Source organism: Falco rusticolus, chromosome 7, assembly GCF_015220075.1.
Source record: "Falco rusticolus isolate bFalRus1 chromosome 7, bFalRus1.pri, whole genome shotgun sequence".
NCBI lineage: Eukaryota > Metazoa > Chordata > Aves > Falconiformes > Falconidae > Falco > Falco rusticolus.
In genome coordinates this window covers 44,397,620-44,414,831 of record NC_051193.1, presented here as the reverse complement: position 1 = coordinate 44,414,831, position 17,212 = coordinate 44,397,620, and the positions used below count along the sequence as shown (strand labels likewise).

The following is a 17,212-nucleotide window of genomic DNA, read 5'->3' as shown; positions in this document are numbered from 1 at the left end:
GGGACTGATGTGGCTGCAGAGGACACTGATGTGTTCCTCAGGGCAGCTGGGAGTGATGGCGGAATCCACTGAGCACATAGTAGGAAAGCAGAAAGCTGGAGGCTTCATCATGGTGCAACTGGTGCTGTTTCAGTTGAGCTGAATCCTGGTTTGTCTCTCAAAAGATAAACTGCAACAGTGCATCATCTTGAGTGTGCAAGAAATTTTGCAGCTTCACTTGAGTTTAATTTACAATCTGCTCAACAGATAGCAATGCTCTTAAACTGATCCTAACAAAATCCTGAATTCAAACCAGTGTATTTGCATCTGAGTCACCAAGCCATCCACCTCAGCCTTTATCCAGACATTCATATAGCTCAGACCATTGTATTCTCCAGGAAGACAACATTTTCATGCACTAGTGCTACCCCAGCTCAGCTTTTTGATGATATTCTCTGCCTGAACTGGGCTTGTCTGCAGCTATTCCCTGCCTCCACCACGCTGTATGTATCCTAGACATTAAAGACTGGGGGCATATTTAGGAAAAGGATGAAGGGTAAAGATTGGAGGTATGTAAAAACCATCGTAAGAATAGAAGAACATTAAGTGGGCCACTAGTTTACTAGAAGTTACAGTTCAAATGAAATACTAATCTTAATTCCTACACCTCTTGGGGAAACACACAAACAAAAAACCCAACCAACAAGGCAACAACCAACCTGCTTTATGGACTGTATAAATCTGTCTTCTCCTGTCATAGCCCTAACCTGACCTCTAAAACCATTCTCTGTGGCGTCTTGCTTCCAGGCTTATTATTCCTGCCTCACCAGCCCTTCTCTCCATCTGTTGGGCAACAACAGCTTGGGAAAAGATTAACTAGGTCAAAAGCTAGCAGTTCCCACTTTGAATGTCACACGTGCCTCCTTTGTTGAGCATGGAAAATTAGGAGTATATTGATAGAAAGGGAATTCTTGTTCCCATCATCTAGGTGCATGCAATATATGTTCAAAATGAATGTACCTATAATGGCAGCAGGAAACCTAGTAGAAATGAGGAAAAAAAAAAATCAAAACCTTCCCAAGTAGATAATTACATTCATTTAATTCCACACTGCAATGTGTAAGACAGAAAGGTTAATGATCTCTTTCTATAAAACAACTGCATTTTTTATTTTGAGGATAGCGATTGTGTACTTATTATGTTTGGCTTGTAAAGTGCCATAGCTGTACAAAAAAACTTCATAGAAGAGGTAAAATCTGCTGAAGAAATAACTAGGTCACAATCCTTAGGAATTTAAATGAGGTTTAAGGAAGTATATTTCAAACTGATAACTGGCACAAAGCAGCGTACATGTGTACACATGATATGCAAATACTAGAAAGCTTCATGGAATACATACATTTTCAGGTTGCTTTCTAAAGAAAAATTAATACATGACATGGGAAATTACTTACTATGGACTCAAAATGTGATGCTACATAAGCAGAAAGCTGAAATTAAATATGTGAGCTATATCATGAACCACAACCAAATCTGCTTAGCTGGTTACTGGAGAGGAGAAAAGATACTGTATTTGGCTGAAACCACAGGGGGAATATAGGAGGCTGAACTGAATCATCTGAAATTAAGTCAGCTAGGACACCAGTGTAACATCCTGAAAAAACCTGCCAGGGCATCTCCCCAGTAAGCATCAGTGATCAGGAGAGATAACACATCTAAGTAACACTGCCCCCTTCAGCACAGTCCACTTAAAAAGCAATAAAGAAACAGAAGAAAAAAGAAAGGAAAAAAAAAAAAAAAAACCAGGAAAGGGTGAAATGCACTTTATAGTTTTGCCCTATTTAATTTAAAAATAAAAGCTTGTGTGTAAATCCTTAGAGGGTTGCCAGTGCAATGCAGAAAGCAGGACAAAAAAGGTGTGGTGTATTTGTACAAATTACAAATTGGTACAAAGCATTCAAAATAACCAAGGGTGCAGCTGAAGTCAGGTGTGTCCTTTCCTACAGTAGTTTCCCTTAGTAAGTGTCTCTCTTGGTCCTGGCCAGATTAGAATGATAGAAATGTTTCAGGGATGCTAAATGTGCAGGCTTCTCCTTCCAAGGCCAGGAAGCCAGGAGAAGGGTGGTATTTGCAGGGCAGAGCCCCTTGCACAGATCACGAAAGATTTCATCAACCAGCTGAGAGAAAAAACTAATCCAGAGATTTTTATCCAGACCCTGCATGGAGCGAACCTGATAGGCACAGTAAATGCTGGTGAAAAGGAGACGGTCAAACTCTGTTAGGGGCAAGGGGGTGTCAGTCAGTGAATAATATCTCAGATGCTGCTCAATCTCTGTCGGTGTTTTGGGCACTTCATCCTCTAAAATCTGCATGAATCGCCGTGTTGGGCGCAGGGAGGCCAGCTCTTCATCCTGCAGCTGGATTGTCCCGTCAGTCTGAATATCCAGCCCTCTCCAGAGCATCTGGAAGAGAAGAGGAGCATGTGCATGGGAAGCCCAGCACAAACGCTCCGCCAGTTTTAACAGAGCTGTAAGGCCATCTGCAATGCTGCCAAATCGCTGGCCGGACTGGGAGGCGGCTGCTCCCTGACTCGCTGCCCATGGCCCGCCTAGTCCCACTCCATGCCTTCTTCTGCCAGCCCCACACCCCTTCCCCTTTTGTGACCGGCCCCACATATCGGTTTCCCCGTGGGACCCATCCAGCTCTCGCCTCCCACCCTGCCTCTCCCGCCACAGTCCTGCCTGCAGCAGCTCCCCAGCATGGTGGCCTTGGGTGGGGGGCTTGGCCACTTGGTGCCGGAGTCACCTAGCCCAGCGGGGATGGTTCCTTGTCCCACCCCAGAAGCATGAGGTGCCATGGAGGGGGTCAGAGCCCCCTTCAGCTGCACCCCACAATGGGAGGGAGCACAAATGCAGTTAGGGCATTGCCGAGGCATTCTCCAGGCACTCCCAAAATCCAGCAGGGATGAGAACTAGCAGAACATGTGAGTTTTCACGTGCAGGCAGGTGGGAGTGTGGACACTAACAGTGTCTTGGCCCATGGGCCCCCCAACACCTAGGAGACCTCTAACATGACGTCAGCATCTTCTGGGCTGTGACGGGGTGTGTTGGTGCCGGCATCATTCCTGCTGTGAGGATGTTCATCTGGAAGACATCAGGTAGAGTTTGGTAGCACAAGACCATGACACTTGCTTTGGTTGTCATTAATGTCTTCAATATTTCTGAGCTGCCACTCATAGCTTGCCAAACATGACAGGTGCTGACCATGGGATTTTGATGAGCAAAACAAGCTTTTTAAGAGAAGCAGAAGAGGTTTTAAGGGTGTCAAGCATAAGTTTTGGGTATGAAGGCCCTTTGTCCTGCCAACAGAGCTAAAGCCTACAGCAGCAAAGACACTGGCTTTGACAGGCAGCGAGGAAGCCCCTCACGCTGAGTATGGGTGAGTTTTGAACAGATGGGTTTTGGTTGCTTGCAGGCTTTGCTGGAGAAGGTGACACTGCCTAACGGAGGCAGCGTGCTGGGAGGCTCCTCAACCTGCTGGTGGACACATAACCTGATGCTTAGTGTGGTTTTATACTTCTTTCCTGAGCACCTGCCACTGGCAGAGAGAGAATGTGAGGGTAAAAGAAACCTGGTTGGATCTATCCTGGCTCATGTCCAGCTAACCCCTTACTGGGTCACCCAACATTATTAAAACTGGGAAAAATGGATACAAGGCCAGAGGAATGGAAGTTAATTAATGTGAGTCACATTACTACTAAGAATTCTTCATTTTTCATTCACTAATGCTTCTAGTGCTTTAACTTCCTGCGTTTATTTTGCCTTTATTATTATTTTTACTTTGTGGGAAAGGAGACACAAGTAGCCTCAGTCCAGGACTGTAAGCGGGAGGCTGCACCCCCTCCCTTCCCTGTGTTGATCAGGGCAGTCATGTAGCCAAGACCCTCTTCTACCTTTTACAGACTGATCCTTCAGTTCAAGAAACATGAAATGGAAAAAGCTCATATAAAATAGTAAGCTCCCAGACCTTCTTTTTTATTATTATTTTAAATTTTTATATGGATAAAGACTTTTTCATATAAAAAAGTGGGACAATTTATGTTGAGCACTCCAGAGCTAAGGTCAGTAGGTGCTTATAAAAAGTAGAAATATTATTTAATACTGTATGTGTGTGATGACTACTACCAAATCCAGCTTCCAGCTTTCCATTCTTGATTGAAGCTTTTCAGGGAGATGCACAAGCTGCCTGAAGAAATTCACTGCCACCCCCCAGGCTTCAGGGGTTTGTTCCTCTGCACAGCTGCAGGCTCCCTGATCCAAGCCAGCTGTGGCTTTGGAATGTGAGCAGGGATGTAGCTGCTCTTTCCTACTGCTCCATGGATGTGCCAGGAGGCTTTTAGATCATGTAAAAAATACGTGTCATTTGACAATTTGTTTGCTGGTCTTCTCTCTGTTAACTGATAGCTAGGTGCACAGGTCTCTGATGAGAGATGTCTGGTTGGTTGCAAAGTCAGTGAATTTAGTGAACAGCCACCTGTTACGGTTTAATACCAGCCAGCAACTAAGTATCACGCAGCCATTCGCTCCCTCCCTGTCCCCAGTGGGATGGGGAGGAGAATTGTAAAGAAGGCCAAACCCATGGGTTAAGGTAAGAAAAATTTAATAACTGAAATAAAATAAAGTACAATAATAATAATAATGATGATGGTGATGATGATGTAATGAAAATGGAGACAGGAAAAAGAGAGAGAGAAATAAAAACCCCTAGAAAAACAAGTGATGCACAATAGAATTGCTCACCCCACACTGACAGATGCCCAGCCAGTCCCCAAGCAGCGATCAGCCCCTCCCAGCCAGCGCCCCCCCCCCCCCCAGTTTATACACTGAGCATGATGTTCTGTGGTATGGAACACCCTTTTGGCTAGTTTGGGTCAGCTGTCCTGGCTCTGCTCCCTCCCAGCTTCTTGTGCACCTCCTCACTGGCAGAGCATGGGAAACTGAAAAGCGCTTTACTTAGGGTGAGCACTACTTAGCAACAACTAAAACATCAGTGTGCTATCAACATTGTTCTCATACTAAATCCAAAACACAGCAGTACCAGCTACTAGGAAGAAAATTAACTCTATCCCAGCTGAACCCAGGACAGCACCAAACTGCTGTTATTAGTAACTGTCTCATAAATATGTGCAGTATTAGATTTTTTTGAGTAAAACAAAAATTAAACAAAGTATAACAACTAATGTATTGAAATAATAATATAAATATCCTCTGGAGGTGGGAAAATGGTCCCTTACTTACTTTATCATTTAACAGAGGGTTTTTCCCCCCAAAAAAACATCTAAAAAACCCATAAACATTATTGCAGGAGCAGAACTTTTCAGCAGACACCTCAGAAAACCCTCCCCCTGCCACCAAAAACAATAGCAGGTCTTCATCATGCAAGTAGCTACGAGTACCTCCCCCAGTGAACACCCCCAGCTGGGACTCCAGCTCTCTCCGATCTCGGCACAGCCAGCTGAAGTGTTTGACCACCCTTGAAGAAGCAGGCAAAGCATTGCACCACTGGCATCACACGAAGAGTTTGCCAAGCCAAGAAGCCACCTGCCTAGCAGGTGCCCTTCCTACCTGTCAGCCTCGGGGATCCAGCAAACACGCACAGGATCAGCCAGGTGTTGAGCTGCACCTGGGCCATAGCACCCTGCCCTGCAGCGGCTGCCACCCCGCCGTGGGCAGTGCCGTCTGTGGAGCGAGAGCGGTTTGCTGTGGCGCCTTCCCTCGCTGCTTCTGGTCCCAGCAGCCTCTGTTGGAACGAATCCATCTTTCCGTGTTTATGGTTGCAGTCCTGGGAAGGGCTTGCAGTTCAGCTTGCTGACCCCAAAGGATATTTTCCATCATATTTTGGAAACTTGGAAGACTTTGTTGTGAAGTTTTTGGCAGATTTGTTTAAGCTTCTTTTCCAGAGGCTCATTTCCCATTGCAATGTATTATAGGAAGCTATTAGTTGCAAAAAAATTTTGCTACACGATTGCCTCTGAAGAAGAGAGGACCTCCTGGTCCCTCCCACCATTGCACAGTGCCTCTGTCACATCTCCGTGACACTTCTGCTCGGCTCCTTGGCTTCATTTTCAGTTTTCCTTTTTCCTGAGTTTGAAAATCTGCAAGCAATCCTGAAACATCACAGACAAGGCCGGCAGTCTGTGCAGATCCATGGAAGGGCAGCCAAAACACACAAGCAGGCAGAAGAAGTGTCACTTATTAGTTCTGTATTAAACCTCCCAAAGGGGTAACTCAGCATACTAACCTAGCAAACAGCAGTTATCAGAGTCAGCCAGACTTTAGCACTTCGTTGTCCTCTCCTGTGACAAGACTCTGGGTTATGATGAGCACGGTCTGCTTTAGATATGAATTACACAGACAAAACTTGGTCAGGTTACCTTCGCAGCAGATCTGTGTTCTCAACACATCTTTGCACTTTTGTTAGTGCCCAAACCCCAGTCAAGCTGTTCTGTATTTCCACACTGTATGGCACAAGTAGTCCTGGGTTCTGCAACACGTTCTGGGATGCCAGGGTTATATAAGTAGGTAATAATATGTATAAATAATACCCTCTCCCCCAGGTTAAAGGGGGAAAGAAGTCTGCCTAGAGAAGAGGCAGCTGAGCTGAAAAGCATACCTTTCTCAGCAACTTACAGGCTGTCTGTAGTGGCTGCTGTCATCAGATAATTTACTGAGGTTAGGGATGGTGTTCCACTTCATAAGGTGTCAGCGTGTGAAGTAGCACATCTTCTGAAACTTCCAGGACCTGTAGCTGTACCTGGCAATACATGGGCTCACAGCAGCTATGAAGAAAAGCAGCATGCAGTGGAAGAGTCCCAGATTTGACAGGGGAGGAGGGGCCCTCAATATCCAGAGCTGTTCTTACCCTCAGTCTGCATCGAAATAAGACCTGTGTTTCTGTCATAGCCTTGGCTATCTTCAAGTCACTTCTTCCAGTTCTTATTATTTTCTGCGGCTTATGCTTTAGTTGCATCCCTCTCTTCTGGGACGAGGTATCTGTTATTAAACTGTGAATCACATGCTACTTGAAGCAGATGCTGATGCCCCATCTGTGCAGGGAGATTCATGTGCCTTCTGTTTTGTGCCAGAGTTCCTTACGATCCACAGCGTATGCATGACTTTGTCTTTGTTACTATGCAAAAAAAGTCCTGCGTCTCATGCGCCATGAAACATCCTCCCTTAAGCGTGCAGCACGTGACATAAGGAGTCCAGGATTTTGGCCAACACCTGTGAAGGCCATACATGATTTTATCAACAGGAAAATCTCCCAAGAACAGCTTGCAGCTGTTGGGGTAGGTCTCTTCTCCCAGATAACAAGCAACAGGACAAAAGGAACCAGCCTCAGGTTATGCCAGGGGAGATTTAGATCAAATATTAGGAAACATTTCTTCACTGAAAGGGTGGTCAAACATTGGAACAGGCTGCCCAGGGAGGTGGTGGAATCGCCATCCCTGAAAGTGTTTAAAAAATGCATAGATGTGGCATTTAGGGACAGGGTTTAGTGGTGTTAGTGGTTGGACTTGATGATCTTAAAGGTCGATTCTATGACTCTGTGAAGTGTCTAGAGGAACCTACCCATGCTGGTGGGAGGGAGAAGAGAGGAGGCTCAGGGGCTGTGCTTAGGTGACAGATAACAGTGGCAGGTGAGGGTCAAGCATCAGTAGTAGATACTGCCTTGAGCTTGGGGGTTTTTGTAGAATTGCCTTACAACCCTGCACAGAAAGGCAGCTGCAGAGTGATAAACAAATGCCTTAGTTGTTTGTAAAGCCACAGTAGTTATACAGTGCACAGAAACAAGCCTGAGTTTCAGGCAGCTGCACATAGTCCCCACATGTACAATTGCAAAGTTGGCAGTGCACCTGTTCCTCCTGAGGGATTTTGTCCTTGCCAGGTATTCACAGCTGAGTATGCACAGCCCTGTCCCTCTGCATTCCCTCTGGTCAGGCCATCTGTTGCAGGAGTGGTTTCAAAACATCACATCATGCCAGGTTTCTTCAGGGGCACCTTGACTGGTTTCATCCTTTCCACCATGACTGCTTGAAGAAGGAAGATGGGGAAGGGGAACAAGATACGAGCCATCAAAAGCTGCAGGACCTGGTTGGATGCTGGTTGAGGCACAAGGTGTGCTTAATAGAGCACCCAAACAATCTCCTTGGGAGGGAGGTTTCTTTGAAGTGGGACTGCAGGGAGGTAGGCAGTGTCTTCAGGAAAGGCAAATTCTATAGAAGTGGAGAAATGTCTTGCTTCAAACATCTCGCCCACAGCATGGGGAGACCACAGTCCCTAGCCTGGGTCTGTCTGGCAGGTACTCAGGGGAGCAAGATGAGGAGAAGAAGGTGGTTGAGGAAACAGGGGAAGGAAGAAGGACATACAAGGCTCCCAGGGAAGGTGAGGTTTGAGTCACTGGAGGGGAAGAAGGAAGAAAACCTTGTGCGAAGTAGGAGTGAAGCACTGACCATAATAACCAGATGGGACCTCCACTGTTATACTGGCATTTTCCAGGTATGGTGCTGCTGGTCCTTACACAAATGCTTTCCTTGTCTTTTTTTTTTTTTCCCCTCCAGTTTGTGAGTGGCATCCACTGCTTGAAGGAGGAATGGGTTGTGTAACAGTGACAGGGAGGGCCCCATCCCGCTGCACCTGCTTCACAAAAGGGCACACACCCCCACACTCCCCAGACCTCACACGACTTGGAGAAGATGTCACGGGATGCAGTGTGGTGGGTGATATGGGGTGTACTGTGACCCAGCCTGTCCCCCAGTAGTCCCATAAGCTCTGTTCTGCGGGAGTGCAAGGCCCAGCTGAAATCCCCATCTGGATTTTGGTTGGAGATAATTATAAGGGTCTACGCAGGCTGTGCGGTCATGATGCAGGTGGGTACCCTCTCCTCTCAGGGAGGAGAGTTGGCTTGCCTGGCTGTAGGGAGAAATGCCTGTTCTGGAAAACACCAGCAAAACCTACTCAACTGGGGAAGCTCAACATGGTGACTGTGAGTCATCACCTAAAATTCTCCTTGTCTCCACAGTACTAGAAAATCTCTCTTCTGAATAGTGTGTCTGTAAGTCAGCTACATCTGACTTGCATCTCATCCAACATCCTCCTACAGTTGGGAAATCCAACCCAGGCAAATGAGCCAGTATGGACTGGGCAGGGACAGAGGATCTGGAAGACAGCTTTGTGCTTGACCAAGCTGACTACTGCCTTGCCCAGCACGAAACAAGTGCCCAGCAGCCACAAGGATCCCAGAGCACACAGGCTCTATAGGCAGGAACAGGCCCTGGAGCTCAGGAGCCGTGGAGGAGGCAGCGTGCCAGCATTGGCAGCGTGCCAACTTTGTGAGGCTGTGTAACCGCTTGTGCCTGGGCATAATGCATTTGGGGGAGTAAATGGCGCTCTTCGTATCCTCCCAGGCTTCTCTAATGAGAAGAGATTTAGGTCCATTAGCAACTATTCTACACAATAGAATCATAGAATTGTTTAGGTTGGAAAAGACCTTTAAGATCATCAAGTGCAATCACTAACCCAGGACTGCCAAGTCCACCACTAAACCATGTTCCAAAGCACCATAATTTCAAGGTTTTTGAACACTTCCAGGGATGGTGATTCCACCACCTCCCTGGGCAGCCTGTTCCAAGGTTTGACCACCCTTCAGTGAAAAAATGTTCCCTACTATCCAATCTTAACCTCCCGCGGCACAACTTGAGGCCATTTTTTCTTGTCCTGTATTAAAGACTTGCTGGAGCCAATGCCTGTCCCCACCAGGCTGGCTACTTTTCTAGTACACACATTCTTTAGCAAACCTTGCATGTTGTTTAACTTGACAGGCCATTGTGTCTAACATTTCTTGATGTCACGTCAATCAAATCCTCCCTCTGCACAAACATTATGTTCAAATGGCAGTTTTCCCTCTGTTCCTGCTACCATCAGTCTTCTGACTTACCATACTGGGAAATACATGTTTTTTAACGATACATAGACGAGGAGACTTGGCACAATGACTCAAGCAACCTGGGGTGGGGGAGGGATAACACAGCCCGGGGGGGGGGGGGGGGGGCAGCAGTAGGAAGGGGAATGTGCTTTACAAAGAATTTTCACAGTAACAGAAGTTGTGCCAGGAACTTTTCTGTCTTGTGCAATAGGCACTGGCATGCAGAAAGAGCCACTGCAACAGAAAACAGAACCAGCTGTGAAACATGTTGTAGGAAGGACCAAAGGCACATTTCCTATTGAATCAGCTCAACTGATGGCAGATCTGAAGCGCAGCTAAGCATTGTAAAAAAACACAAACTTCTGCTATTTGTGTTCCCTTCTTTTTCCTCTTTCCCATAAAAAGCTTTAACTTTTCAGATGAGTGGCAAATGCTATTAATTTTATCTAAAGAACACTGTTCTGAGTCACATCCCAGACACCAAAGGCCATAGCAGCCTGAAACAAACAAACAAAAAAATTAAGCCCATGCTTACAAGGCTGGGGTAGAAACAAACAAACATGAAACCTGATTCTTACCACACAGTTCAGCTCTTTATTTTTGAAAACAGATCACATTCTAGTCACAAGTACTTGTCCCTTTTTTTCTTGATTGAATTCAGTATTGTCCTATCCCTTCCTCCATCCCATACTCTAACCACCCCCAAACCCTTTTTCTAATTAGTGCTTTTAACATTTAAAAGCTTAAGTAGTGACTCAGGGAAACTCTACGAACACCTTGTGAATTATTTTATGAAATTCCTTATACAATAGTTTTCAGATCTTAATGAGGTCAGTCAGCTTTCTGATGCAGAACTGCGTTATGCATTTTTTGGACTACTAACAAGGGACATTATTAATTGCTGACTGCTGTAATGTAATCCCATTCACACAGGTGATGGGTGGACCAAAACTACAGTAATTTTCTAGCTTTTTTGGAGCAAGCCGAGATTTTTCTACAACAGCAAAGATAGCGGTAATGCTATTATCTCATACAGCTCAAAGTAACTGGAATACTGAGAAAAAGGCATAGACACTTGTCCGTGGGACAAGGGGAGGTATTTTTGACTGCAGGAAAAAGCACAATCTGAAGACGCCCAAGAAACTAATGACTGCTTGATTGTGAAGAAAAATTCAGCATGAAGCAATGGCACGTGAGAGGTTACCTGCAACTCCTTCTGCCAAGAGAACAGGCACTGACCTAATTCCCAAGGAATCAATGCAGTGATTTCCACAATTGTTTTGGTCTGGATGCAGGTACCTCTTGTGTTGTCCTAGTAACGACTGTATTAGAACCACCTACAAAAGCCTTGCCTGTTTGCTGTATTATTACGGTCTTCCAAATGCCCATCTTGGAGCTAAGATATTGCTGTCCCACTGCTTAAGCCACACAGCTGCCTCAGTACAGTCTCCTAGTGATGATTTACATCTGCAGGACAGCCATAGGAAGCAGTGTATATAAGGCATCTCAGCCAAAGGGAATGCCTGGATTCCATCTGGTTTGCAAACCAAAACTTCAAATCCAGTGTCTTACAACTCAAAGCAGCAGAAAAACATCTACCAGTTAGATTATCAGGATTATAAATTAGTATCCCGCACTCTACGCTTTTCATCTAGTTGTAAAACAACATTACTCAAGTGATCACAGGCAAGATTTTCTTAACGATTTTTATTATTATAAATACTATGTTAGAACAGAAAGGATGGTGCAGTGCATCTCCTTTCCTTCTGCTGCTATTTTGCATCTTCTTTCTTGGTTCCTGCTTCTATTTTCAGGTGTTCTGGAGCTGCCCGATAGGCAGGAAATGCCTCCCAAGGACTATTCAGATCAAACTTGCGAAACTCCTGAGACAGCTCCACAGGCTCTGCCACTACCCGTTTCACTTCATCATCATACCGCACCTAGAACAGCACAAAGGACACAGACCAGTCATTTTCAATACAGCCCCCACAGCTTCTCTGCTATTAGCTGTACACAGTGACAACCCAGACTGCCACCTGGTACAGGCAATCCTACTTCTTATGCCACGGATAGGCCACAGCCCTCTGCCACAGCTTCAGTTCTCCTCATTATTAAACAAGAGCCTACCATGTGCCACCAAGAGCTCTAGACACCCCAGGAAAACCCTCCTCTTTGCTACCATGTACTTCAGGTGTCCTGACTAACCACCCTGAATTAGAAGTGCCAGCCTACCTACAGTCCACGTGAAGTCCACATGGAATTACGCATTTAGTTCATCATATGACAAAGGAATTTCTCCCGAGTCACTGAAATAAGGTGTCCTGTCCACCTGGCAGAGCTGGGGCCTACTCTTATGAATTGTCTTTATATGGCAGTTTGTTTGGTTTTAGTTGTGCTTCTTAGCTTAAACACTCAAAACTCAGGACAAAAAGACAACCAGGGTGAAATGCAGGTGAGTACCAGACACTTCTGAATGGCTTGCTTTATCCTCACCATGCCAGTCCAGGTCTCCAAACCACAGCTCAGGAGATGCTGCCTGGTACTCACTTGCAGGATTTGCTGTTATTTCCATTTTTCTTAAAACACTCGGTTGTTTGCAGAACCTCACTGTTTTCTCCTGAGACTCAATTCAGTCTTAGAACTGCACCAAATATGACTGCTTCTGCAAGGTGGTCATTTGAAACTCAACAGATACCAAACACACTCATTTCACTTGTGGTTTGACATACAGAGGTAAATATTTGATAAATGGCAAAAGTCAGTTCAACTAGAATTTTATAATCTAGGCCTACAAAAACTCAACACGGTGGAGTTCCAGCTGTATTAAGGTCAGTTCAGTCCTTTATTCCTCTGGGAATCTCCACTTCTGCAGTGGAAAGTTTACACTTCCGGAAGACATGCTACAAGCACCTTCTCTGCCTGACAGGTATCTTTGGTACACAGCACGTGAAGTTTGTTCAATGTCTCTGGCCTTAGGCTGCCTTGCTATGGATGGTATTTGTGATGACCTCAAATTTCTATGCAGGAGATCTATATAACTCCTCTGGAACACAGACAAGTGAAACACCCTTAGTGCCTTTCAAAGAATTGTAAAGCAGTCACATCTCTGTACCAAGACTCAGATAGGAGTACTGGAGAGATATGATAACTAAACATGAGTGTATCTCCTACCTCCACATAACCAGACAGTGGAAAGTCCTTCCGGAAAGGATGGCCCTCAAACCCATAGTCTGTGAGGATTCGTCTTAGATCAGGGTGGTTGGCAAAGAAAACACCATACATGTCCCAGACCTAAATGAAAGGGAGCCAAGAGAGTTGGATTAGAAAAAAAACAACCAACCAACCCTTCCATATTATTCCACAAATATGTCCATAAAATTTCAGTTACATGCCTGGCCTTCTGCAGTGCCAGTGAAACTGATGCAGGAACTCATTCAAAAGCAAATGAAACACCCTTTTATCTACTACTGTGAAAAGGCAGCCAAGGAAACACCTCTCCTTCTTCCTCAGGGCCCTGGGTATCAGTTTAACCAGGAAATAACAGCCCCTCCCCACAGAGACTGCTCCCAAAGACACTAGCACTCACCTCTCTTTCATACCAGTTTGCTGCCTTGTGCACAGACACTGCTGAGTCAACAGGTGTCAGCTCATCAGTGTATGTCTTCACACGGATACGACTGTTGAACCGCAGAGACAGGAGATTGTACACAATCTGAAGCAGAATAAAAGGCAGCATTGGTCATGTATGGCATTTATGGATCTCTTTGCAGTACAGCACTGGCTAAGCAAAGGCACGCAAAGACTATTTCAAAGACTACTTTGAATGCTCTTTATTAGCAGAATCGCATTCAGCTCTTCAGAGCTGGGCACTAAAAGACACTATGACAACTGAGGTTCCAGTAGCTTATCACTTTGGTCCTTCAAAGCGTAACAAAAATGATGCCAGATTTAGAAAACTTGACTGATGAAGAAGAGCTGAAGTAAAGAAAGATACTGAATTTAAAAAAAGAGAATACTGAAAGGATGGAGACACTTGACAATAGTCTTTCAATAGTATGTCACAAAGAAAATGGCTATCAATTACTCTCAGCATGTGGTGGGAGAAAGCTAAGAAGAAATACACTTAATTTTCAGCAAAGAAGTTGGATACCAGGGAAAATTTCTAACTCTTCTGGTGGTGAGGTACTCATAAAAAGGCTGCTTATGAGAATTACTAGAACCTCTCGAGGCAGGAATACTTACCACAAGCAGACTGACAAAAAAACCCCCCAAACATTTGTAAGAAATTGTGTAGCCTTGTTTAATACTGCCTTTGTGAAGATGGCTGAAAAAGGTGAATTCATTAAGGTCTATATTTCCATTATCCCTATGAATCTAGTACCTTGATTTTTCACAGAAAAGTCAAAGCCATTATTAGCAAAGCAAGGAGCTATATTTGAAAACAACAGACATCCGATCAGCTAATATAGATAAGGCAAAACTGCCACCCCATGCTTTCTGGCAGGTGTTGGTAAGTGATTTAATACCAAAAGATAAACCAAAACTGAAAATAAATCAGCTATTTTTCATTATCCTTGTCACCTGCTGGGAACTAAAAATCTACCAATTCACTTCTCTTGCCCAAAAGACAGTCTGCCCAGATTGGACAAGGGAAGGGAAACGAAGACATACATCTCTTCATCCGTACGGCTCCCTAAACCATAGTCAGCCTCCAACAGCGTGCAAGCCCTAGGTATTTTCTGCCACTGTCTTTTACAGATCTTCCTAAGTCAAACTAAATAACACCTTTGCAACAATTCTGTGAACAAAGCTTTCTAATAGCAGGTGAGAAAATACGCTAAGCCTGTAGTTTCCCCAAAGACATATCTTTTCATTTTCTATTTGCAGCTGCAATTTTCCTGCAGCTATGAAAAGCTATACGGTGAGATATTTAAAAGCACCTGTGGGAATCAAATCTCCAATACTCACTGAAAGTGGAAGTTCAGCACCCAAAATCTTCTGAGAGCTTTCTGAAAATCTGCCTCATCTCCTATTTGGTCTTGACTGTCAGGGAATGTTTTTAAAACAATGAAATAGTTTTTTGTTTTATTTTTTTAGAAGAGGAAAATTGTTAAGACAACTGATGGGACTTAAAAAGAAAAACATGATCAGTTGTGTCAACAGAGGCTGACAGGGCTAAGCAGAAAAAGGAAGAGCACTGATTCACATCTGGCCAGAAAGGACTTTCTAGACACTCTGGCAAAACAAAACAAAAACAAAAAACCAAAAAAAGAAAGAGACTTTCAGCAGAGCACAAAAGGAAAGACAGGGTAAGAATCCATGCAGTATCAGTTCTGCTACTGCTTCCAAGATCAACAGTTTAAATAAAACCCAGCATTTCAGAGTGAGTTTTCTGTTCACTGTCAGAAAACAAAAAAACGTGGTCAGAGCTGCCACAGCACCTATAACCATCAGCACTTCTGAAACTCTCCAAGTCCTGCACCTATAAGCAGTTCTTACCTCAAAGCGGTATTGCCGAGATGGGACATCAACAGCAGTCAAGTCAGCCAAGGATTTGAATTGGGCATTAGTGTGATCTCGAAGGAAGGTCAGAACTGGAATGATCCCATCTGGATGGATCAAAAGTTCCAGCTCATTGAAACAGGTCACCTAATGGAAATAGCGGAAAGGGCATGAGTACAAACACCAACGGGACTGGAAGTTATGCTGAATCCAGCAGAACACCCAGACAAAGATAGTATATGGTACAGCAGACACATAATGACATCAGATAAAAGGGCTTAATAATAGCAGTAATTTTCATGTAATTCTGACAATCTTTCTTCCCCAGAACTTCTGAAAACAGCTAACAAACAGTAGTATGTTCACTGGGTCCTGTCCCTCCCACAAGAACAATTTCTTGTACAGTACCTACCTGTACTTGCTGGATGTACTTGGGCAGAATCTCAGCCACGTACTCCCCAAAAGCACATAGTTGCTTCTGTTCTACCTCATTTTTTGGTCTGACAGTAGCTAAAGAGAAAAATAGAGTTTCCAAGATTATGGCAGAGAGTACAGAAAGCTACAGAAAGAATAGTAAGTCACATCCCTACCTTAAAAAATCCCTTTAACCAGTCTAGCTGTCTCTCAGTAGCTCCGGCAGAAGCCGGGCAGGTTCACGTAACCTGCAAAGTTTATTTATGGTAAATCTGAAGCTACACACAACATGTATGTACAGCGGAGTACATAGGACACTGTAATAGAGATTAGACTATATCAACAGACACGTGTTGTGGTACACAGAACGTGGAACTAGAGACTTAGATAAGGAAAGAAGTGTGCATTAGTGCTAGACAGAATTTTTTGTCCAACAAAATGATGACAAGCAAGTAAGATGAAAAAGAGAGAGCCAGGGATGGCAGAATAATCTGAACCTCGGTACTGCTCATGACATTCAGCCTGGGTCTAGAAAGGTTTTTTCCTAGACAAAATAATCCTGGTTTTGTTTAACGTGCCAGCATCTATGCAACCCCCTCCTAATGAAAACACCCTAGGATCTCCCATTGCCTTTCTGGTTTGGGGGGGTTATTTCTGTTACGATTACAAACACCTCAAGGCTCAGGGCAGTGAGGGGCTACGAAGCTGCCGCCCAGGCACAACTTCTCGCAGCATACGCCGCCAGGCCCGCCCGAAGGACGCAGACGGGAACCCAGAGCAAGCACCGGTACCAGCAGCGCCGTTTTCTGTGCCACGCTCCGGTTCAGGCGTGACAGGCCCCAGCCGTTCCCGCGGGCGGCTGCGCCCCCCGGAACCGCCCCGGCGCAGCCCGCTGCCCTGAGGACCGGTGCTGACAGGGCCGCCCGCTCGGCCCCCGCCGCCCGCGAACCCCCCGCCCCAGCCGCCCGCCCCCCGCCCCGCTCCCCCGCCGGCCCCGCTCACTTACGGCGAGTCTCCGCGGCGGAGCTCCCCGTCAGCCGGGCCTGCGCCGTCGCTGGGCCCACGCCAGCTGCGGGAGAAACGGACACGTCTCACCGGCCGCCCCCGCCAACTGCCCGGCCCGGCCCGGCCCGCCCGCGGCCACGAGCCGGCCGAGCCCCGCAGCCCCCGCGGGACGGGCGGCGGCCCTCACCTCGCAGCGCCGCCCGCGCCAGCCGCCGCGCCGCCGCCGCCAGCATCCCCGCCCTGACACCGGGCAAGGGCACGCACCGGAACCGGAAAACGCCGCCGCCGCCGCGCTTCCCCCGGGGGGCGGAAGCGCGCGAGGAGCTGC

The 17,212-nt window shown here is 45.9% G+C and overlaps 2 protein-coding genes across 2 annotated transcripts; both read right to left on the bottom strand.

The window, feature by feature from the left end:
* Positions 1–1,063: 1,063 nt before the first annotated feature.
* On the bottom strand, positions 1,064–6,969 carry FAM180B (family with sequence similarity 180 member B). The gene is made up of 3 exons (XM_037395390.1): positions 5,604–6,969; positions 3,043–3,122; positions 1,064–2,441 (listed from the first exon to the last, which is right to left on the bottom strand). Exons 1-3 carry the CDS (start codon positions 5,794–5,796, stop codon positions 1,995–1,997), a joined length of 720 nt encoding a protein of 239 aa, XP_037251287.1. The 5' UTR covers positions 5,797–6,969; the 3' UTR covers positions 1,064–1,994.
* Positions 6,970–11,651: 4,682 nt separating this feature from the next.
* On the bottom strand, positions 11,652–17,161 carry NDUFS3 (NADH:ubiquinone oxidoreductase core subunit S3). Its single transcript, XM_037394151.1, has 7 exons — positions 17,072–17,161; positions 16,886–16,948; positions 15,878–15,975; positions 15,463–15,612; positions 13,550–13,675; positions 13,135–13,254; positions 11,652–11,903 (listed from the first exon to the last, which is right to left on the bottom strand). The coding sequence occupies exons 1-7, from the start codon at positions 17,115–17,117 to the stop codon at positions 11,736–11,738; spliced, it is 771 nt and encodes a 256-aa protein (XP_037250048.1). The 5' UTR covers positions 17,118–17,161; the 3' UTR covers positions 11,652–11,735.
* Between the last annotated feature and the right edge of the window lie 51 nt (positions 17,162–17,212).

Coding starts and splice junctions, on each gene's coding strand:
- FAM180B (XM_037395390.1), bottom strand. CDS start 5,796: ATGGATTCGTTCCAACAGAGGCTGCTGGGACCAGAAGCAGCGAGGGAA. Junction 3,123..5,603: donor TGGATCCCCGAGGCTGACAG/GTAGGAAGGGCA, acceptor GATGTCTTCCAG/ATGAACATCCTCACAGCAGG. Junction 2,442..3,042: donor ATGCTGACGTCATGTTAGAG/GTCTCCTAGGTG, acceptor CTTCTCTTCCAG/ATGCTCTGGAGAGGGCTGGA.
- NDUFS3 (XM_037394151.1), bottom strand. CDS start 17,117: ATGCTGGCGGCGGCGGCGCGGCGGCTGGCGCGGGCGGCGCTGCGAG. Junction 15,976..16,885: donor CTCCGCCGCGGAGACTCGCC/GTAAGTGAGCGG, acceptor TTTTCTCTTTAG/CTACTGTCAGACCAAAAAAT. Junction 15,613..15,877: donor AGTACATCCAGCAAGTACAG/GTAGGTACTGTA, acceptor TATTTCCATTAG/GTGACCTGTTTCAATGAGCT.